The following is a 24,379-nucleotide window of genomic DNA, read 5'->3' on the forward strand; positions in this document are numbered from 1 at the left end:
TTTTTCTTGGGGAGACTTGTTAATTTGTTATCATCTCAAAATAGCTTTGATTAGGCTGAACTGGGAATATTGTTGGGTCAGGAAATGTGGAGTCAAGGTAGGGTCACAGCTCAAGGTCGAGTATTGCTGGGAAAAACCTGATAGAAATGGAGAGATCATTCTTGTTGCCAGTTGATGGGAAAGCAACATCTAGGCAATGCCAGCTATTTGGGTATTTTTCCCTCCAGATGCCTTGCAACACTCCAGTGCTGTTACCTCTATTGGTATGCATTCCGCACCAAAAATTGTTGTCTGTTTGGACATTATCTTCTGTGTCCCGCAGAAGGTCATCCAAAGAGAGCCCCTGGCCCCAGCATACTCCTCTTTCCCAGACCCTAATAGGAGAAAGTTTTCGCCAAGTCCTCAAGCGTAATTCCCCGGGCACGGCCCGCTGGCAAAGGAATATGGTCAGATGGTTGCGCGAGAATGAGCTACCTTGATCAACACGCGGTTGATCGCAACTCGTGACGCCCAGTACACCCACAACCAGGTTTTCATGTGACCGTGTAGGAGCATTTATCGCAGCTGGAAAGCACTGAAGTTATTCTCGTTAATGGTGGGGTCTGTGTCATGCCCTCCCCAGCGGCTCTTAGCGGCCGTACAGAAATGGAAAAGCCAAGAGGAGCTCCAACAGACCGCTAAAGTGAACACATCTAGACTGAGCTGTGGGCTCGGCAACCAGATGACGTTTGAAGGCAGAGTAAAACCAAACAAAGCCCAGAAAAATGCTTTAAGTGTCATCCTAGAAATATATATATATATAAAATATATATATATGGAACAAACCTAAGTTTGAAAGTCTCTCTTCTCTAGCCATAATACCTGAGATACAGGGCTTTTTCAGTCAGGAAGAGCATGGTAGTATTTTGTTGTAAAGTGTTCTCAGGCTTCAGAAAACACTTACTGTCCCATCACTTAACCAGATTAAGTCAGGTCAGACAGGACCTCCATCTTTCAACTCATCCAACCTCCTGCTCAGAGCACGGCTCCCAGCACTGGTGGGCCAGGCTGCCCACTGCTTTTGCTTCAATGCATCACACTGTTAGTTGCAGTGACCTCCAAGAGGATATGTTTTGAGGAGAGTAGCAGTGAATAAACAAGAATTACATCCTTGTAAAGACTTTGGAATAGTGAAAACACCTGGCAGACTGTGGCTTTGTCAGAAGCCATGTCTTTGCAGCTCCCAGTTGTAGTACACAAGGAAAAACTTAAATCTCTACATGTCGCAGGCACCCAAATGCTGGAGACAGTGAAAGCAAATATATTCTGTGTTAGCCCTAGAGCTGCACAGCATAAAACCCAGTCATGCATACCAGTGGATTAGTGGGGCCAGAGGGTGAGAAAGGGGGCAGATAAGAGGGCCAGCAGAGATGTGTGCCCTCCAAGCCAGACTTACCTTCTTCCTTGAGCATGCACAACTAGCCAGGCTGGTCATTAGAAACCCAGTTTGACAGATATGTGTCTTAAAACTGAGTTATGAGTACCTGCCTGCTTGAATTTGTGCTAAGGAAGCTGTATTTTCTTTGTGTAAAACCAAGCAATATTATAACCAGCATTCAAAGCTAAGCAAAATATTGTTTTGTTCTAAAAATGAATGCCCCAGTAATTGGGATCTTCTTTGAAACAGTAGCTATAAAATTATTGTAGCACAAGGTAACAGACTTACTGCTCCACAGTATGCAAGAAATTAATTGGTCTTCCAGGTTTATTGAAGAGAATCAGCAGCCTAATCCAGCCAAAACATATCTAACAATTTTATGCAAATTTAAATGTATATATTGGCAGTGGATTTGTAAAGGCTTTGCTCATAAGCTTGAAATAAATAGTCTGGCTATTGTGCATGCAGGAGAAAGTTATTGCAGCATAGCTCCCACATTTACAGGGAGATTTTTCTCCTAATGCACCAAGGTAATGCAATCAGGTCTAACAGCTCCATGATTATAATGCAGCAGGCTAGAAAATGTGAGTGCAGAGCTAAAGGAATATTTACACAGAATGCATCATAAATTAAATTCCTCTTTTTTGTTTTGTTTTGTTTTTAGTTTGTTATTGTTGTGGCAGATACTTAAGTAAGAGCTTTCTCTGTCACACCTGCAGTGGAAACTGCAGGATAGGCCCCATTTTAATCTTCAGTTTGTGGTTATGCCATAGGACACCCTACTCATGGAAGGGAACAGTTCCCTTGTTTTGAAAAGCAAACAAAAAATAAATAATATCATGGTAACCAATGCATTTAGAAAGGTTTCTTGGTAAATGGGTCTCTTTCATGAGAAATGGTACATAATGTTGAAACGAGAATTGAAAACAACCATTGTTCTTGGGCAAGATGACCACTAACGGAGCTCAGTACAGCTTCACTGATTTGCCAGCAAATAGCTTGACCTTTTGAGGGGGACTTTCTCTGCTGTTCTGTGTTTCTCTTGAGCAGACATATACTATGCAAAATACTGTAATGGAAATGAGTCATTTTGCTCTCCAGAAACATGTAGCCCACCATGAATTAGGGTGGCAAAACTAAGTCCTGACTAAATCACGAGGTATTCAGCTTCTTCTGCGCAACCCTATATAGTTCCCTAATAGCATTGATGTCAGGGGATAGCACAGATCTATTAGACTAAACAGCATAAGTAATGCTGTTATAAGAAATGCCAAAGGGTTTACTCATGTCTTGACACTTGCTGTGTTAAAAAGTGTTAATGAATAGTCTTCTTCGTATGGATCAAGTAAATAGCTTTCAAGACCTGGAGCTGGAATCTGTTGACCACCTGCCTTGTACAAGTCAGCTGGAGTTATTAGGGAGCTATGACCCTCACCAGATCATGCTTAGAACACACTGGAATGTTTCTAATATTTTGATTTCATAGAAATGGGAAAACAAACAAACAAACAAAAATCCACCACCAACAACTCTTTGAACATTGACTAAGGCCAAGTAAACTTTTTTGTTGTGCTATGTAAAGCTTCCAATTCATCATTTAAGCTTGGGTCAAGGTCACCAAACAGGAGGCTACCGGCATTACTAGAGAGTCCAGGAAAGCACAGGTATTAAAGAGCAGTCACTGAGGGCAATGAGAAAATTCAAAATGGAAATAGAACTTCGTTCATTAAAAACCTATTTATGGTCAGTTTTCTTTTTCTTTCAAATTTCTTTTCTTCTGTTTGATTTATGAGTAGTTAAAAATAGCATTTCATCTGAATTGCACCAGCATGATTATTCACGGAAGTGCTACTTGACATTAGTAATTGTATCAGAATCTGGTCTAAACATTTCTGAATTGGGCCCAATCAAAAGCATGGGATTTAATAGCGCTGTGATTTTGGGCTGACTCATCTGAGAGGCTATTTTGGATTTTTCAAGGTATTACTGTCAGTAACTAGGACCTTTTTTTTCTTTTTTTTTTCAGAGCAGAATTGCATGAAATTGCCATCAAAAAGCATTTAAAAAAAAAAAAAAAAAAAAAAAAAAAGATTAGTGGTCCTAGCTGCCTTTCTGTCTTTAAATATACCTCTCTGTACCTGTAGATTATCAGATGGAAGCTGACTATATCAGCAATAGCCTGTTTTTACTGTTTTTAAACTCTTTTCCATCACAAATGAATAACTTAAGGTCTTATGCTGCCCTGCTCATTAGTATTTCATTTGAAGATGACTCCCTGATTTTAGCTATGCCTGGGTTCAGGTAATCATGTTAGCTCACTGTGTACTTGAAGAAAAGAAGCAGACTTCTCCCAGGAATGTTTTATCCAACTATCTTAAGGTGGGGAGAACCACTTGCTGGAAGACATTAACCTATTCCAGTGCTGCTTATGGAGTCTATGACTAGCTGAGCGGAGGCCTTTACCTAAGTGTCTAAAACTCCAAGTATAAATCTAGGTATTAACTTAGGAGAAAATAGCGAAGAGTTTTTAGACAAAAGTCTTAAGTCATAAAAATTCAGATTTTTCAAAATACTTAATTTTTTTCAAAATATTCTAAAGTATGTATGAGAACAAGATAGTCTTGTGGAAAGTTTCTTCTGCTAGAAGCAGCAGTTACCTCTAATACAAAGGGGGATTTGTGCTTAACATGAGAAACCCACACCTAAGTTGTGAACACCCTGTTCATTAGGCTGTTCCCTTGATAAATGAGGGATCTGAGCCCATGTCTCAGCTCTACCTGATGCCAAGTTGAGCTGAGTATGAGGTAAGCTGCATACCTGCATAACAGCGTGGAGTGTGGACCAGACATCTGCAAGCTGGCAGTGGGGTGAGAAATGGTGTAAGAAGTTTCTGGCAGCACTGCTAAGAGAAGCAACTGAGAGCCCCCAGTGTCCTGTCCTGCTGGTGGGAATATATTGCATGGGCATTTCCAAGCAGAGCTGCCAGGGGAGAATGTTGGGCTCAGGGATCTGATACCATAGATCTGGTACTCAAACTCTATTCCATGGAGCTACTTCCTAAAAAATACCCAACTCACACACATTACTATCTCTGTGTTTGTTTTAGGAAAAAGTTCTGTCTAACATGATATCTTTTCATCCCTTGCCACAATTCTCTGTTGGTTTGGATTGAAGTGCTTAGAGTGATAAAACTTTCCTTTGCTGGAGTGGTACCTGACGCACAAAGGGGCAGAGAGACAGTCCTTACACTTGCATCTTCTTCTAGCACTATGCTATTCTCAAGCAATTTAATTATTTAATGTATTTCAACTCAGCCCAGAATTTCTCTGAATTCCAGAATACAGTGGGAATACAGGTCTGTGTGATGAAAGTATTCAGAGGATAGATAGTTACTTGCATCACTGTCACATTACATTTTCATTAAGGGTTTCCTATCCTGCTAGTCCCATGCCAAAACCTCATACAGCCAAGAACCTACAGCTTCCAAACATCTCAGAGATGGGGGAGAAAAAGCAGCTCTGGGAATGGTTCATGCATGAATGATGGCAGTGACACCCTACAGCTCTGCTGCTCCATAGCAGGGATGTGGGATAGTATAAACTTACAGAAAATGCCAGGAAGAGCACAGCAGACTTAGCAGCTTGCTCCCTCCTGGCAGAGCCAGCTGCCAGCACATCCCCACTTCCAGCTACATGGGAATCCCGGCATCCTGGGACTTGCACTTGATCTCCTTGCAAATCATATGTAGCTCAAGAGCCTCAGTTATGCCACCTTGAATTAACAGCATCTGCTGTCTGCGTAACCTTGGCACTCACCCTCTTTCCTTCCCCACATTCCTTGCCTAAATATTATTTCTACTTGCAATAGCGTTGCATTACATCACCAGAGTGAGATCTCCTCCCTTGTCACTTCTGAGCAGTTGCTGTGTGCTTCAAGATGTGTCCGTGACCTCAGCCACCTTTCAGCTAGGGAAGCAGCTGGCCTGTGATTTATCATCTTATGATAGGACTATAAAACTCAGCAGCAATGTCTATTTCTATGCAACACATGGATTAAATGCAGGGTAAAAAGCTTGTGTTTTGGAAATAAAGTAGTTTCTAAGGGTTATTCTCATCAGCAAATGTTGTGACACTTGATTTGAATTATCTGACGTTAGTCTCAATGGCCAGCCTGGGAAAGGACAAATTCTGGCTACCAGGCTGTCCTCTCATCCCAGTTTTAAGTTCCTACTCAACACAAGATAATGGAAGTGGTGCTTTTTAAATGGGAAAGACCAATCTATCTGTTACTAACAACAATACTCTTTCACTATAGCAGTTTAATGTTGCTAAGAAGACTAAAAACATGGCCAAGGTTTTGCCAGCAGAGATCCTTCTGTGGTCCCCATTGCCACCATGGCATTTAGCTATTGTATTTGTCATTGCAACACCTCGCTAAGGTCTGAAAGTGCTCTAAGTGCCAGTAGGGAACTTGCTGTGGACAGGGGCTGGATATCTAAATTTCTGCTGAAGTCAGAGAGGATTTAGCCACCTAAGTACCCTTTCAAAGTTGACCTGATGCCTTGTTTAAGCTCATGAGAGACCAAGAGATCAAAATCTGCTTTTCCTGTCTGAGTCTCTTCAGCACATTGGTCCCATCTGCATTGCTGCACCACCTCCCTTCATCTCCCTTTTATCAGGTTGCCACTTTTAATCAGTAATTCTAACGGTACAGTAATACCAAGAAAATATCCTTCATACATTCAGAAGGACGTGGAAACTATTGGTAATACCCTGCTGGAGTCAGTAGACCAGATCAGCAGGGCTGCCTGAGCTTAGTTCATACAGTGTGATCAACCTGGGGCACAGGTGACTCATGACCAAAATATTCTGTAACCACAAAAATCACTGGGAGAGACCACTAGGGCAGGTTTAAAGTGATTTTGAGTATTTTTGAATAGGGGAGTGAGAAGGGGAAATAGAAGGCAAAGCAGAAGAGTATGATGAGAAGTTTCTAAGGGTCGTTAGAGGGAGAAAAGGTAGGAAATACTCCATGTAGTAGTTTATTGCTGGAATCTTGTAGTTTATTGCTGGAATCTTGTTTAGCAGGCACTTTTTGCAGATTTAAGAAATAATCAGGCCTTGTTTTTTTAACGGTTGTTTGGTTTTTGTTTTGCTCCTTTTCAGTTTGCGTGCGATTCTTCCCATGCTGTTCAGTGGACATCTCAAAATTTCCAGGCAAAATTTGGTGGAGGCTCCGGAAAACGTGCTACAGAATTGTCGAACACAACTGGTTTGAAACTTTCATCATATTCATGATCCTGCTCAGCAGTGGAGCCCTGGTAAGTGTATCAAGGTTTCTTCATTGATTGAAAGTAGACATGGATCTAAGAGAAGGTGGCCTCAGGTTAGGTGCATCCAAGATCTTATGAAACCTCATTGCTCATTTCTCAAAGCAAAGCGCAGCAACCAGTGAATCAAAGAGCTACCAGTGGAGCTGGTGGATGTGTATCATGTTCTGGATGCACTTTAGCTTAACCCAACATACCTTTCTGTGCTCAGATACCTCCTGCTTGGAGCCGAGTGAATGCACGCACAAGAAAACCAGTTGGTCATTGCCCATGACTCTGATAAGGGATATTCTCCTCCTGAGAGGAGGTGTGCTGGGATTATCCACTCTGTACTATCAGCCCTGGGCTCTTTGTGGCAGTGGCAACCAGCATGCAGTTTCTAGGAGTTTGGTAGACAATCTGGCTTGTTCTCTCCACTCTGAATCCAGCCTGCTTTTAGCAAAGATTGCTGCTCTAGCTGTTCAATCTTGCCTTTTCCATCCCTCCTCCTGTCCCCTCCAGGGTCACTTAGATAGAAAAATTAGCACCTCTGCTTAAGGCTGTTGCTTGAAGCTCCCACCTATATTTGCATGGGTCATTTACATGGTTAAGAATGTCCCTGAAATTGATGCTGATTTCTCCCAGGGTTTTAGTTTGTTATAGAGCAAAGGGATATATAGGAAGTTTTCTGGACTTTGGTCTGGTGGTCACTGATTTTCTCCTCAGTGATGGGGTTAAGAAACATACCTACTAAATTCACAGGCAGTATCATCTTTGGACAGGTTACCAGTGTTTTTCTGAAGTTCAGGATTAACTTTGCCTAGCGGATGAATCTGCCTTCAGTATTTAAATGAAAGTCACCTTAGAAAGGTTCCTGCTTCACTTCACCAGGGATAATCAAGGGCAGAAAGACAAAATGCAGGCTGACTGGTGAGGTAGCAGATTTACTAAAGAGAGCTGGAGAGAGAACAGGCAGCAAACAGAATAGAATAAACTACATCACAGCACTGTAGAAAAGCCGAACACCCCACTAGGCTGTATAAATAAGCATGTTCTTCCACTCCAGTTGGCATCAAGGAGGCCTCAGCTGGAGCACAAGGCTTCAGCTCTGGGCACTGCACTTTGGGAAGGACGTGGGCTAATTGAAGAAACTCCAGAAGAGGGCAACGCAAATTGTCAGTGGCCTAAAAAATAAGAGGCAAACACAGAAGTACTAGGCTTGTGCAGTTTAAAGAAAGTCTCTGCAGGAAGGCAAGAAGATGGAAGTACATAAATGTTGTTACAAAATGAACAGAATGGACAATTCTCCAGGTCCACTAGGGATGGACTGGAATTTTGCCCAGGGGATTTTCTTTTATTATGAGAAGAAAAAGGCTGAAAAACTTGTACAGATAGCAGGCTGCTGAAAATTGTCATAGCTTTGCTGAAATCAATGGATTCTGACAGTTTTTTGCACCAGCTTGGGGATCAGCATGTTAATTTTTTAACACATTTTAAAGGGGGCATGTCATTTGCTATAATACACTTCAGACAAATGCAGTTCTTTACATGTGTAATTAAAAGTGCCTTAGATACTGAAGACTGTGATATAAATCTCATTTAATTTTCATTGAAAATGTTCATTTGCCTTTTAAAAAATTTATTTTCAGTTTACTCGGTACAGTTCTGTATAAGGGCAAATTTCGCTGCACTTTCTCACATACCTGCACTGTGCTTCAGCATATCAGCTCTGCTCTCCAGGACTGGGATTGAACATGTGGGAGGGTACACAGACATTTTATTTTTTCCTTTGTTATTCTGGCTCACGGTCTGCTCTTGGTAGAGCAAACACAATGTGCTTTCTGACAAGTTAGTAGCAAACAAGGGGAGCAGAGGCAGGAGGGAGAGGAGGAAACCACTTTAAATAGTTTGCTGTTATTTTTGCAGTAATTGCAAAGTACAGCAAGTCATCTGACAAAATGAGCGAGCCCCTACCAGAAGCAATAAACTCCAGTCTGTCTGTGTATTGTTTTCTGTGGCTTTCTCCAACAGCTCTTTCACACCCTTGAAATATCATTTTTGAAGGCAAGATAGGAGACTGGGTCGCAGCGAAAACGTCACCCCGAAGTGTGGGGACAAATGGACAAGCTTTGGCTTGGGCTGCCAGAGCTGTCTTGTCAGTTTAATTACTGTTTCCTGGCAGACAAAAGACCAGTGTGACTGCCTGAGTGACAGGCAGCACGCTTCTGGTATCTACAGGCACTGGGTGCTCGCTAACTTTTGCAAGTTCCTCAGAAAGTAGCGAGAGATCTCGAAATATGTAAATGTAGATAATGAAGACGATTAGCACAGACCCTCTTGAATAATGTCGTGCTTTCTTGCTGCTGAGTGTCACACACTGGGACAAGAGGAATATATCAAAGCCTGGGTCCTCCAAGTGAGAGGGACACAGAGGGAGGCAGTCTGGATAATGATCAGCTGGGAAGCAGGCTAAAGCCACTGCTCGACTTAGCAGCTCCCAGCCGAGCCATGTATCTGCTGCCCTGACACCGGGATCCTGCATTTTTATTTGACATGCATTATAAAGTGAAAGCTAAATTATGGGACAACTTTACTTGTTTTATTTTAGTAGGCACATTGTTTTATATCGTAAATATTTTAAAAGGGTTATTAAGTTGCTTGTACTTGATGCAGATGCTGAATGTCTTTTGATGGTGCCCTGCACAAGCTTAGTTAGGGAGACAGATGAGATGGGTAGATAGATACCTTGACCTTTAAAACATAATTGCTCTGTTAAGTGAATAATAATGAGCATTTCTTGAGGCAGATAGTTGTAGCTACCTGAAATGTGATGGCTGAACAGAAGCCAGGGAACTCTGTGCTCTGTAACACGGGCGTAAGCATGTTAATAACCCAATTTGTCATCATTAGCAGTAAGACGTGTCTGACTAAATGTAAGGGTCGGATTCTGTCTATTAGGTTAGGATCAGTACTATCTATGACTGTGCACTCGTTCTGATGGTAACATTAAAATATACCAGAAATCACTGCCAGTACATGAAGTCCCATCAAATGAGACTATGTGCAGCACTGATGCTTTCCAACATCGCTCAGCAGAAGCTCTTAATCAATATTTTGCACTTCCAGGCTTTTGAAGATATTTATCTCGAAGATCGAAAAAACATAAAAACCATGCTGGAATACGCTGACAAAATATTCACTTACATCTTTGTCTTGGAAATGCTTTTGAAATGGGTGGCTTATGGCTTCAAGAAGTATTTCACCAACGCCTGGTGCTGGCTTGACTTCCTCATTGTAGATGTAAGTACCGTTTGGGAGCTACGATGCTGCTCATGTTGTGATTTTATGGTGTGCATAAGGAATAGAGGCTGTTAAGTCTGGCAGCTTTGCGTCTGCAAAATGACAGCTGTCGCTCTGACTCCGAGTAACAACCTTTGGTGAACCTCGAAGGAGGTCGCCAGACGCCGTTTTGCGACTGTGCATCCCCAGCACACAGCGTGCCAGGGTGGAGAAAACGGCTCCATGTGTCTGTGCAGAGGTGTTACCCTGCTAATGTGAGTCACGTTCCCCTCTAGTCCCCAGGAGCTCACTCTTTCTCTTAGCATTTAACATCTCATCCCACACTCCCGCCTAGCACAAGGTCCGGTTACCTCCGAATGCTCCGCACATGACCTCGACACACAAGTCTCAGCAGATTAGAGGAGCTGTCCTTGGCAGAGCTTCCCTGTGAGGCTGCCAGCAGCACCTCGCAGGATGCTCAATCTCCCAAGTATTCACAAGTGGAGGAGTCCAGAAGAAGGTGTGAATAGCCCTACCTAAAGTGATTTCACTACTACAAAACCATACAAAATACTCTAAATCCATGAAATGTCTCTGCGCATGGCTCTCCTGAGAGAATAATCTTTAAAACCAATAAATAGTTGAATAAAAGGGAATTAATCCCCTAAGAGTGTTGCTAGAACCAGCCATGCCCTCTCCAAAGTTGTGCCTGGACCCCCATGCAGAAGGTCAGCAGGTATTAGCACATAAAACCTGAAGTTTAACAATGGCTGAGTGTGGGATCTGATGAATTCCAGAAAGGCCAGAAATGCTGCATCCTCCAGATGAGGTTTAACATTTCATCACAGCATATCAATAAGGAGGCAATTATCTCCCCAAGGCCATTTCTTATTAGCTCGGGGTATTAATGTGGCAGGCTAGCAAAGCTTTGCCATGACTGTAACTTATTAAACTTCTGATGAATTATTTTTTTCCCCCATTTTACGTCTGAACCTTGACTCGGGGGAGAGCTGTACTTTCTTTGGCCCCAGCCCAGAAAAGCACTTCAATGGGGCGATTTACTTGTTTGAAGTTATGGACATATCTAAGTGCCCTGCTGGATCAGAGCCTTTGGAAGCTTCTCCAGAGCTTTAATAAATTGATTTATGAAAAGGAAGTTCTTTACATAAATTGTAGGTCATAAATTCCTCTTCACATACATGCTTGGAAACCTCTTAAAGGGAAGGCACTTATTTTTCACAGATTAGTTTCAATAGAAAAGGAAGGCCTGGTTTAATTATCTAACCACAAAATTGGAAACCACCAGCTCCTAAATTACAGCCCAAACCCGAAAAATGTGCTTACTGTGGTTTAGGTCAAGTGGCATACCTTCTCTTCCTTTGTTCCTCCATCTGTAAAATGGGACTAGTAGGATTCATATAAAGTGTTGTATGGGTTTCCAGGAATTTGTTGTTGGAGCTAATGTTCATAATGACCTTCTGGAGACTAGAAGAGCTAGATGAGAGCTGAATATTGTCACTACTATAAGTAGGGGTCTTCCTGATGGGGATGAGAGTTTGTATGGTGAATTCACCGAGGCAGTTTGGTGCTCTGCTGTATTACCAATAGTCTGCAATGAGTTCCTTCCTTAATAGAAGTACACATAGAGCATGGCATTTAATTAATGCCAAAGAGAGTAAACCAGAAAAGCAATGAAATTCTGTCCTCCATGCAAAAAGCTCACTTGAAATAAGAGCTGTGCAAGAATGCAAAGTCAGTATGTAGCCCAAAAATTTAAGGTTAATGTTTGCCTTTTCATGATGAGATTTGTGAATGTAATGTCAGATTGCAGAGAAAGCCATGGGTGGGTTGGGGAAAGAGGCTGCACATCCTTGCCACTTCCAGAGCAGTCAGGTCATTAACCAGTGCTATGGGGGCAGGCAGACCACAGCACCCCTGGACTGCCCTGTCCCCAGCAAAGCCACTGGCCTAGTCTTCTTTATTTTCTGAACCCACGTGAAAATGTTGTTTTTGCAGGATCCCCAAGCTAGCCAAAAAGATGTCCCACCCTTGAGTTGTTTTGGTTACTTAATTGACTCTAGGAAGTTTGTCCTTTTGCATTCTCAATTAATAAAGCTTTTCCCCATGCCCCATTATTTTCTTCAGTCATTTGCCAACATGGATTATGAGAACCGGTACTATATTTTTAGCAGGTTTAACAGATGCTCTTCTCCTAGCCTATTGCTCGCACACCCTGCCACTCTGAATTGGCAGAGTAACATGCTGTCGTTTTTCCAGCACACTTTTTACTTCAATTTACATTTTCTTTTGGTCCTTTGAGAACCAAATCACTGCAACTGAGCTGCAGAAGGGAGTGAATGAGTGAATTAGCTGCTCGAAAAGAAGCAGATGAACCACTTGTCTGATTTTCTCAAATTTATTTGTTTAAAATTATTCACTTAAAAATTCCTGATCTGCAAATTATTCATTAGCAATTTGGTATTGGTATTCAAAATTCAAGCTGCGATGGTTGATTTTTCATTGGACATGGGAAACTATCTATCATCTGTGTTTTCTCATTGTACAAATGCAACTCAGAAGTCTTTCTCTGCTGTGAATTATTCATAAAACCATCTTAAAATTTGCAAGTATTCACTGTTTCTAAATGGGAAGTGAACCCAGAGGGGTTATAAGCACATTGCTGAAGAATTATTATTTTTCCCCATACTTACTCTGCTCAGTGAAAGACCTTTGACACTGATTTGGGCCTGTGGAGCAGCAAAGGCTCTGTCTCGTGATTGTGGATTACTAACAAAAATTCTGTCTTGCACAGCCTGAACATCAAAACACAGTAATCCACAAACTGAGGGCTATTTTTGCTGGATGTAGAATCCCTAAAGGATGATCTCTGATAATGGGCCTCCACATCTCTAAGAAGCGTGCAAGTGTAGCAAAACAAAAAGAGAGTGCTTTTAAATACATTGCAATACAGTAAAGTTTTGCAACAGATTTCTTTGGGAGGAAGAGAGAAAGGAGTAAGCAAACCACAAAACAGAGGCTCATTTCAACTTAGAGCACTTGGGAGAGATGCCTTAAATTTCTGCAGTAGTTTTGGATATACTGAACAAAAAGCATCAATGCATTAATCTATAGATTACCTCCCTGCAAATAACATGTATATTCTTAAAATTAACCCATTTCTACACTGTAAATGTAGTTTTGCTGTGCACACAAACTGTGTGATGGGGACTGCAAGTCACAGCTCATTTCCAAATGAGAAAAAAGCAGAGTCTGTAGCATAACCAGAGTGTAGACAGACATCAGCATCACCGTCACCATCAGGAATGGTGTTTATGCAGAAGCCTCTTTGCTAGGCTGCATAGGCAAATATTTTCACAAAGAATTGATATTTCCCAAGCATTCGTGCAATCAAAACCTGTTTGTACTCAGCAGATTAAACAAGAAGTACAAACTTGGCCAGAGACGAAGGCGCATGGCATTCAGAACAAATGTTTATGAAAACTGTTCTCAACCAGGCGCGTCCCGCGACAGGCAGAGACAGTTGGGTTTTAAAACAGGGAGCAGATAAACTCCTCCGGTCGTGCCTGCTGGTATCACGTTTGATGTTGCTTTCAATTGTTTCCTCTGACCTATAAATATTATCTCGAGCTTATCTAGTTTGAGCTTCAGCCAATTAATTCTGAGCAATGCCCCGGCCTCTGCCGACAGCAGGCAGATTATTCCTTTGCAGTGGTCAGTTCAGGGAAGGCACTGGTCTGGAGCTCAGCACCATTCAAAGGGTGGAGGTGTTGCAGTCAGCAGCTTCTTTGCTTGGTGATCATGCACTGGAGGCGAAGGGGAGAGACCACTACCCTGCAGCAGTCATGGGAAAGCTCTCGGGAAGGGGATGTAACCGCCCTAACTCATTAGTAACACTGCTTGGAAAAAACTCAAAGACAGGTTTCATGGCCTGTGGCATACACAGAAAAATCCTCTTAAGCGGGCACCAATGTCATTTCTCTACAAAAGTCCATTATCGCAAATCCATCGTCTCCATTGCAGCTTTTGCATTCCATTTAATTGACCAAAAGTTAGTTCCAATCGAGGCTTAAAAAAAAAACACAAAACGATTATTCTTTACTGGTTTCAGAAATGAGGGGAGGCGAGAGTTTCTCCACAAGTTCTTTCTAAGATCATAATACCTTGCAAGATTTGATATAGGGAAAGGTTATTTCCTACTGATTTTTAAAGCCTCCTCCCCTTTCAGTCCTCTTCAGCGATGGTCCCTAAAGCTCCATCCTGTAGTAGGGAGGGGAAGATGCTCTCTAGGTCCCAATCTCTGTCCTGATGCCCCACCAAGTTCTTTCTCCAGCTGAGCCACCACGGAGAGAGATTGCTCCTTTCAGCCCTTTTCCCCAAGGAACTGCTCCACTGCCTTGGAGGCTGGGGCTCACAGCAGCTGTAAGCAGCATTTCTGTCTGCAAAATAGTTCAAGAAAGGCTCAACAGTATCTTTTGAGGCCAAGCATCTCAAGTGAGTTATACAGCAAACTCAGGAGGAAAGAATTTGTCGACACTTTTATGATAGTAAAATAAGATGTAGGGGTTTGTTGCCCCTTTTGGTGAATGGTTATAACAGAACAGGTTTCTGGTCTTTGCCTGTGCACTGCTGAGTTTGTACTTAGAGAGCTGTGTTCCCCATTGAGCCCCTTTCCAAATTTCCCGTTTACTGTCAAATTTCCTGTCTGTGTGCTTGAGAACCGCTCATGGATGTTCAGTCATTAAACACATCATCATTTTCAGTGAATGGTTAAAAAATACAGACATTATGTTTTCCAAGATAGTTTCCTGGAAAGCACTTGCTCTAAGATTTCTACTTAGAATACTTCACTGCCAGATGAGTTAAAAAACAGCTAATAATCTTTGGGTTTGAGACGAACAATTTTAGCAGTCTTTCTATCCCTAGCTGAAAATTGAATTGAATTAAATTATGCCCTTGTGTTGGATTGTCTTTAAGTGACAATTAAAAACTTGCTGTGTGAAGTAAATATTGATGGCTTATGATTACTTTAATTGTTTTTTCCATCTGTATTCCCTGTTGATTAGCAAGGTGATTTCTGTTTGCCTTACCAGTAATTACACAATCTGCTGTAATGAATTGCTCCCAAACAGCACTGAAATCCAATTTGTATTCTTTGGAAAGTATCTTAAAAGCATGTGGATTTCATCTAGTTTCTGTTTGGAAAAGCACACGGGAACAGAATGACAAAAATACAGCCAAGGTAGAGTAAAAATAATATAGCCTGTCACTTGGAGAAGCAGTTTATGAGTGAATTTATTAGTGCTCTCTATGAGCTATTGAAAATCCACGGGTTACAGCAGATCATTATTACCTCAGAGCAGGTTTTTGACTGGTTTCCTTCCAGTTCTTCAAAGCAAATGCTCTTGTGGGATTTTTGAAGATGTCTCAGTGTGCATTCTTCTGGGCTTCTGCCAATGACATAAACCTCCCAGCTAACTAAAGAGAAAAGAGAATCCCTTTCCAGAAGCCAGGGAGCCTTGTTTCAAAGGGGGGAAAAAAATGCTGTTTTACTACATGTTGCCTAATTCAGGGTAAGTGAAAAAAAAAAAAATTCCACATGAAGATGAGATAAACGGTTTTAATGTGTGTTAGCGGACACTGTAAATCTCCTTTCTGCCTCCCCACACTTTATCTCAACATAACACATGTGAAAACATCCAAATGTCTTGTCTTATCTTGGTTTGCACCTCATGTTAGTTACCACATAGATGCTAAAAGGAGAGCGGCCCGGCTTTGCCAAGTGGAAGTGCAAGCTGGATTTCAGGCAAAGAATGCTTCAGACAAAGGAAAAGGGATGGTCAATGAGGGTGAGGAGAAAAGTCCATCAGCAAACCTAGCTTACTGCCTGCCTAAATGCTGCATAATGGTTAAAATACGAAAAATTTGTTATTAAGGGATAATTTCAGCTTTTGAAAGAGGTGTAAAAAGCCAAGCTCAGCTCAGATTGTGCTGAACTAGATTTACCAACTGTTTTTACTTCTTGAAGTTATTTAAAGATGGAGCACGTTTCAGTGGCCCTTTTTAGAAGAACATCCTTAAAAATAAAATAAGTGATATTTGAGCCTTCAACCCTTGCATGCAGCCTGCCCAGCCCTTTCCATGGCTGTGAGCATAGCAGCCAAATTCCTCACAAAGTGATGTTCTCCCTTGGGTGGAGGATCAGTGCTGGGAGGGAAACATGGACCTTATGTCATCAGATATAAGAGGAGCTCTGTCCTATGGTTCTCCTCCCTGGTGCCCAGCACCTTTACAACCTCAACAGCTGTTGACCTTCACCACCATCGAGGCTTCACCCAAGCTAGAAGTGAAAAGGCTGCTTAAGAGATTCGTGGCAGTCAAAGGAGGATCAAAGGAATTTGGAGGAAACTTAGAAGTTGCACACCAGTGGTATAGAGATTTTGGGTTGGCCTCCTAACCTGGCATGGCTGTGAAACTGGCTTTGGGATGCTTTGTGCTGAGGAAAATGAAGATGATGATTCTGACACATGCCATGGCACCATTGTAATATATCCTTATTCACAGAAATTGGAGGTCCTGTAATTTGTCAGGGTCACTCTCCATCCTAACCTATTCAATACAAAATCAGGACCAAGTCAGGTTCAAGAATTCAACTATGCAGGGATGTTTTTCAAGTCATATTTGCCACATCGATTTTGGTATTTTTCCTATTGATTTGGACCATCTGATTAAATAAATGCTTTAGGGAAACAAGGAAATCCAGAATTGCACCTTGTGAAAACAACCCACACAAATTTTTCTCTTTTCCTTTTGCATTGTGACATATTTGAGTAAAGTTGAGCCTAATCCTGCCCAGAAATAAGCATCCCTTCGGCTCAGCACCTCAGCTCCCACCGGCAGAGATGGCAGTGGAGCACATCCGATGGGGCTGAACCCCAGGGAAATGTTCTCTCAGCAATCACCATGCACACCCCCGGCATTACAATGCTGTCTTCAAATAACAAACAATAATCAAGCGCATCGCCATCCACAACCTGACAACAGCAGTCAGCATCAAGAGGGTACCCTGGGATGCATCGGGAGGTGTTTTCACAGATCTTTTGAAGGGGAGAATATCATTCCTGCTCAGCTGCCCTAAATCAAGGCTGTCTCTGCACGGTGCCTGGATGAGAAGCAGAACGGAGTTGACAATGAAGAAATTCTTTTATTGCAAACCCCAGTAGAAATGCCAGCCTTTCCCAAGCAGCTGCAGCCAGGCAGCCACCACTGCAGTAAAAAGGAGGAAGGCTTCAGTTCTAGGACAAGGTCTAGCTGATCGAGGGGCATCCTATGGTCCCCAAAAGTCACAGGAATTCTTCTGCCATCCCTACCCGTGCTGGTAAACATGACCCAGGGATCTGGCAAAGGTGCAATGTAAAGGTGGACTGTGAAAGCCTGAAACCCCATTCCAAGTGGTTGGGGTGGGAAAACTGCGAATCCCAAAGAGCAGCCAAGCAGCCAAGCCCTTTGCTATCTCGCTGGATGCAAGAACACAGCAGCAGGTTGTTTGGCTCACCCTTGGAAATTAGCTGAGGTTTAATTCTTGATTCACAGCCATCTGCCTTGGGAATTCACGGGAGCTGTTAGAAAAGCCTGAGCAGGTGTAAAGGAGGTGACAGATTAAGAGAACAGCGAGACGTAAAGAGGTTCTTCTGGAAACCACCAGGAAGCAATTAGGATGCAGGAATGATTTATTTAAAAGCATTCATGCCAACAGGTGTGGCACATGCTGTTTGCAACGAGGCTGCCCTCTGCAACGGAAACATTGCCTCAAAAAGCGTGGACACAAGGAGTAGGAAACAAGCTGAGAAGATGGAATATTAATAGACTTTCACAGCCTTAGTTTGAGCATTAGATGGAGAATTTTTTTTTTTTAAAAAAAGAGGAAATGCCTTGAAAAAAAAAAAAATAGGCTGAGTGGATGATGTGAAAACCTCTTTTAACCTGAGTTACACGAAGTAGTGTCTGGCTTTCCAGGAGATAATTTTTTGTTTATAATTAACCTAAGCACTCATGTATCCCATCATATTACAGTACGTGAGAGCACTCCAGAGCAGTAACCAACCTGCTGCTGGTAAGGGCAGCCCTCTGTTAATTCCTTTGCAGACACATTCGTCTCCGTGCCATGGACCAGCTCCAGAGCTGCCCTCAGGAGTCCATGGTCCTCACCTGAACACAAGGGTTCTGGTTCAAGGAAGCAGGCAGTAGAGGTGGAGATTTCGTGCAGAGCACCTTAGTCTCTCTAGCCTCCTAAATTAAAGACCTTTACCTTTTTGCCCTTCATTCCTTTGATGCAGTTCCTGGATCTGTAGATGCACTCATGCAGTTAGGCAGCTGTGAGGCAGAAAATGCAATGCCCAAGCAAAAGGGTAAACAGGTATGAGAAAAGATTAAGGGGATAATAAACCTCTGCTCAGAAATGATACATGGTAGAGGGAACACCAACCTCATTACAAGCTGTTTTACCCAAGGGTATTTCAGAGAGGCAGCAGAAGCTCCAGATATTTCACCTGTTTTTGCAAATTCCCCTTTCCCTGTAGTTTTTTCTCTCAGTATGCATTGGTGTACAGACCTAGCTTTGTTCCTTTTCAAAAGAAATGGGGCCAGCTGAGGACCATGGGCCTGGCCTTTAAAGACACTGAGCTGCTACCTGGCCTGGGAGGATCTGAAGATCTGCTCTGTAGGCATTACTTGCAGCAACAGGCATGAGAAGCTAGCCTGGGTGGAAAAGAGGAAAAAAGAAGCACCTGAAGTAATCCAAGCTCTCTTTCTTCTATCTTTTTTCTTTTTTTTTCTCTTTTCCAAGCACAATTAGAGAGAGACAGGTGTTCCTGGGGCACATAAAAAGCTATTTGAAAGCACTGGGGGCCTGCATTAGCTGAAACTGCTTATTTAAATAAGTGGCCAGAGCTTTCAGCTCAGCTGCTGTGCTCCCTTTTGGATAGCCTTTTTTTTTTTTTTTTCCTCTTCTCCTTCTTCTTTCTTCTTCTCCCTCTTGTTTCATCCCATCTCATTTAAGCAGGTAGATTAATTTTATGAAATCCCTGGCAAGTGCTGTGGTCCTAACCAGGATGGGGGTCTGTGCTCCTCTCCCAGAGAGCACCTTACAGGGCATGTAATTATTGGGGGTTCTTCTTGTTGTTACAGGTTTTAGGCTTTAAATTGCCAGCCAAGGAGTATTTTTACTGCTGCCCAGACAGAACAACTTGTTCCTTGGTCTCTGCTATTAATTCATCTGGGTGGTGATGTGACTCAACGCGAAAATGCAGTCTATGGCTGGGCAGTATTGTGCTGCTTAAATCCCCTTTCCAGCTTGGTGCAGTGGATGTTCACTGGTTATCCATAAGGATGTGCTTTTAGGCTGGTGAGAAGGAGCACCAAAAAGAAAGGACTAGGTCCTACTGCAGCTCAAACCCACCTCATTGCTATAGGAAACTGTCAGGTTCAGGTGAAATGCTGCTCCCAAAGATTGTGCCCCCTGGCACCAGCAAGATTGCCTGGGTGGGGTGTGCACTCTCCTAATGTGCTATTAAGGTCTACATGTATGGGAAGTAACCTCACAACTGTTATAAATGCAAAAGCTCATTGGGAAAAAGAGTCTGTCTCTTTGACTAAAGACCCTTTCCCCTGTGTGTTCTGGAAGGAGGCTGCACTATGGCACTTTCTACTCTGCAATTTTTTTTTTTTCTGCAACCTTAAAATTCTCTTTTGACAGCTTTACTGGGATTTGCATCAGTTACAATTCTGAAGTCACTGTCAGATACTGAAGACATATATAGCTATTCTATAACTTTACATCTGTGTTTGTAATTTCAATAGTCCAAGATATGCTGCATATATGTTAACTCATGAATTATGTCAGCACCAATGTGCTCCCTGTAGAGTGCATCAAGGAGCTTGAAACATCTGATAGCTAAAAGAAGCACACCATAAAGCCAGCTCGTGGGAAAAAGCTGATGCATTTTCAGAAGAGCTCACTGCTGTCCCCACCACTTTGCTTCTCCCAGATGGACACAAGGCACACCCTGGCCAGTTTGTGGGGACAACACTGAGCACAGTGGGAGCCTAAAAGTGCGACACCTGGCTGCAAACAGATGGGTCTTATTTCTCATCTCAAGAATGACAATATTTCTTTAAAATGGTAAACCTAAAAGAATGACCATCACTTTCAAGATGTCCTGATTCCTGGACAAAAAAATTTTTGGTCAAATATAATCTAGTGGTGCATTGTACCAAACTGACTAAGAAATTCAGACATTATTCTCATTAGAAACATGTTGGCTATAACTCTGAAGAGTTACCAGTGAGGCTAGTCTCTTGAGATCTCTCTAGAGATCATTGCTTGTATTCTAGTGGCCTAAATTCATTGATTCTTCTCGATTTTGCTCTGGAAACACCTGTGAATGTCATACAATGGGTACTCCAGGCCCATGCTGCTAAGCCACAGAGATGACAGCAGGTTTGCTTTCAAAACACCATGCATGGGCCTGGTAATCCCCATGGCTGTCATTTCTGGTGTTCAGTGCAGTCACAAGATTTAAAAGCTCTCATTTTTTTCTTGAGCATAACACTGAAAATGGCAAAAAAGAAAGATGTGGTGTTCATTCATTTCTCCCTTTACTCAGCTCCAGGAGGCTGCTGCGCAAACTCCTTCAAAGTCTGTCATTCTCTCCAGCAAAGGAGATCTATCTAAACAAATTGCATATAGAAATATAGGCATATAGATGTGTTTATACATATATAGTTAAAATGATATATGTGAAAAGAAAGTGAGGAACAGAGCTGAAAAATTTCACTACATGCCAGGATAGAAGAGAGCTCAAACACCACCTTCTGCAATGGCAAGAAGAAACCAAGGTGTGTGGTTGGCATCAACCCTGGCTTTGCCTGGAGGCTGGGATTTGCTGGGAAACTCAACTGTGCCATTGAGCTGGGTGGTAAACACTGCCTCTTTCAGGGTGGAATGACCTTTAGGAGTTTGCTTAGAGCACTGAGGTTGAGTTGTTTTGGGGCTGTGCTGAGATGACCTGAGGAAAACAAAAGAGAAGAGCTGCCATAGGATTGAAGTCCCAGCCCAAGGAACTGATGGGACCCATGCCATTAATGTCTGAAGAGGCAGGATCCCATACAGTGATTTGGGAGGGCCACTCCCCTGCCTTACACACCCTCATTGCTGGCCAGGCTGTGCACAGGGGCTCACGGTGGATGGGTAGCAAATTCCAGTGAAAGCATCATCTTTGGGACTTCAGAGGAACCAAATAAACAGCAAATAAAGGGATATGGGACAGCCTAGAGCTGAAGCGGAGGGTGTTATTACTCTATTAAGTTAAGGGAAGGAAGGTTTAGGAAGGAAACTGTGGAAGCTTCTTAGCAAGATCTAGCACGTTTGGGAAAAACCCTCCAGGGAGATATTAGAAGCAGAGCGTATGCAAATAAGAACAATAATAAAGCATCTCAGGTCAGAAGAGGTACGTAGGAGGGTGAGACACTCCATAGCTTACCTGTTAACATGTGTGCCATGCAAGATGAAGGCTCAAGCCCAACAGAAGGTTGTGCATTTTATAGGAAACACTCCTAGGCAATACTATTCCTTAGGATTCCGCTGTGTTCCACAATGTTACCATGCTGACCTGTCTTCAGAGGTAATTTTTCCTGAAAAAAAACTACAAAACCATTTGCAAACAGATATTGGAAGGGTTAGAAATACATGCATTATTATGAATCTGGAGGTAACGTTGACACTACTAGTGTTTTCTGGGTGCCTGCAGCATTCTAATACTGAGCAGAGGACAAATGCAGAAACTTAGAGTAGCCCTGGGCTGCATAGCCCTGTAGCAGGGAAAAAAAAAAAGTTACAGAAACTGCTGACTTCACCTTTTGCTATGATTATGTGGGACAGTCAGCACCAATTTTGAAAACTGCTTGATTTTTTTTCCCTAAAAATAGCCTTCTGGGTCACTTTTAATCAAGTCCAAATGGCCAAGCCTCTGTGCTAGTGATTCTCCTATAAATAATATTTGACAGGGATACCTTCAAAACAAACAGACGAGCATTTAAACAAGTTGTCTCAAACTCAGTTCTGACTCCAGCCTTGTAAGTCTTTGCCAAATATCACACAGCTTCATGGCCTAATCCTCTGAACAGATATCTAATGCTGTGTAAATCTGTGTCAGGAGGGCTACAGCACCTGTGTGTGTTTCAGGGTGACATTTATGGCACTCCAGAGAAAGTGGTAGCCTGCTCAGACCTGAAGGCTGGTCCTGCAGGATTTGAACAGGACTCCTCTTGAGAGAGAGGAGAGCTGCAGGACATAAATCTGGGAGGAAGGAGGAGGCGTGCAGATTCACACACCAAGACAGTTTGAAAACCTTGAAAAGATCTACTTTCAATCACTGGGTAAAGCTAGCAAAGAAGGGGGGTGTTGAGTGCTCTGTAATGATTCATTTTATTTTATATCTGTACATTCATTTTAAAGTGAATGAGCTCGCCTTGTAATGTATGAATGTACAGATCTTGGCTCTGTCACTGATCATAACATTTTTTTCTTACACCTCTAGCCTTTCTGGATAGGCAGCTCCAGGGTTTTGTGGGGTTAAAGCTATTTTCTGCACTCAGCTCTCCACCAAGGACAGAAATATGTGTCACTGAGTTGCCCCCTTAGCATGATATCTCAATCCTGCCAATTATATTACAATTTTAAGAGGCCTTAGTTGAACGGCTCTAGTTTATGAGTGTGTTGTGCGTTTGCTTACTGCTATTAGACATCCTTCAGCCCTTTCTCCTTATTTAGACAATGTTCTCATTAAACTCAATGGGGAGAATAAACAAAAGGAGTAGGCTTTGGGCTGTATATTAATGCAACTTAGGAGTATTGGTTGTAATCAAGGCTGGTTACAAATAGGGAAGACAGAAAATGGGTGCAGCCTCAGTTTGGAAGCATTGGTGTGTTTAAAATGGTTTGTGAAGTCAAAATCAGGTTTTCATATTTATCTGTGAGTGTTGGCTGAGAAGGATTCAGGAGAAGTTAAAGGGTTATTAATGAATATGTGAAAACTGTAGTGTAACTTACTGTAAAATAACTTCTTAGGCATCATCATATCATGGGTTCAGGTCTGCTTCCTGAGACAGGGTAGCAAAGGCATCACTGGTGACTTTTACCTCCCCAGTGTGTTAGAGTCCTATAAAATTAGACCTTGAATCCAGCCTGCCTGTTTTCTGTGGTGTTACAGCACTAAAATGCAAAAATATTATATTAAAACCTTCCTTCTGCATCAGCTGCTGGGTCCGTACATGGGAGGTGAGTTTGTGTCGCACCTTGTTAAAGGGTGACATGCTGAAGTGAGACAGTCAGACTCTGTGCCGCTTCGTCCTCTGCATTTCTGGGCTGTCTTGTCATGAAAGATATCCAGTGTGTTTCACCCAGCCCAGGCGTGATGTCTCTGAGACCTTCTGCCCTTAAGCTTGCTGTCACACACATGCCACAATAAAGCCATCAATAGGTAAATAACAAATTGAGCAATTTTACAGAAATGCTTAACTATGCAGACAGCACTTGTACATAAATGGATATGTATTAAGGAGAAAGGCTGCTCCATACAGGATGCTAGTTTGGGATGTAGGGGACCAGGTTCATCATATCCTGCCTCAGCACAAACCTCATGTGGTTCAGAGAAAAATTCACCCCATCCTAAGAGACAGGATGATTTCCCACCAGTACTGGCCATCTTCATGAAGGATCCTAGAGTTTTTGGTTACATTAAGCATCATTTTTCCTATAGGGTAGAAGTATCCCAGACTTAGACTTAGCTTCTATCTTTAAAATGGCAATAAAACACATTTCTTCCAGGTGAGGTTTGCACACTCACATTAGTGAACATGAGATACTCAGATACCATGATAGGGTTGAGCAAATAGCTGAAATAAGATGGGAGTAAGGGAACTGTGATGAGCAGTGTGCATAGGTCTCGTTCTTCTAAGAAAATAACTTACTATAACATGTGGGGATTCATTTTGGTTCCTTTCCTAATATGTACAATTTGGCAAGACACTGATGGTGTTGGAAAGCTGTTTCTCAGTAAGGATTCAGGCAGTGAACACTGATTTGAGCACACAAACCCCAGCTCCTCCGTGTGTCTGCTCATCTGACCCACAATCTCAACTACCGTTTGGTTCACCCAGGCTCCAGTCCCCTGCCTGATACCACCCACATTTCTGACCAGCTGGACACTATGAAAGAACATTCTGAGAACTTGAAAAACATTGAAACCCCTCTGTGCTTCCTCCAGATTTGGAAATATTTCAAAGTTTATTTCAAAGAA

At 42.4% G+C, this 24,379-nt stretch overlaps 1 protein-coding gene across 5 annotated transcripts in view; it reads left to right on the forward strand.

Annotated features, from left to right (window-relative positions):
* The window catches only part of LOC309874737 (sodium channel protein type 5 subunit alpha-like), a 206,962-nt gene that overhangs the window by 159,614 nt on the left and 22,969 nt on the right, over positions 1-24,379 (forward strand). For all 5 annotated transcript variants that reach the window (XM_082753223.1, XM_082753226.1, XM_082753222.1 and 2 more), the window contains 2 exons: positions 6,583-6,737; positions 9,852-10,025. In XM_082753223.1, the coding sequence (XP_082609349.1) occupies positions 6,583-6,737; positions 9,852-10,025 (329 nt within the window). The remainder of the gene's footprint in view (positions 1-6,582; positions 6,738-9,851; positions 10,026-24,379) is intronic.

This window comes from Aythya marila (genome assembly GCF_965140915.1).
Source record: "Aythya marila genome assembly, chromosome: 2".
NCBI lineage: Eukaryota > Metazoa > Chordata > Aves > Anseriformes > Anatidae > Aythya > Aythya marila.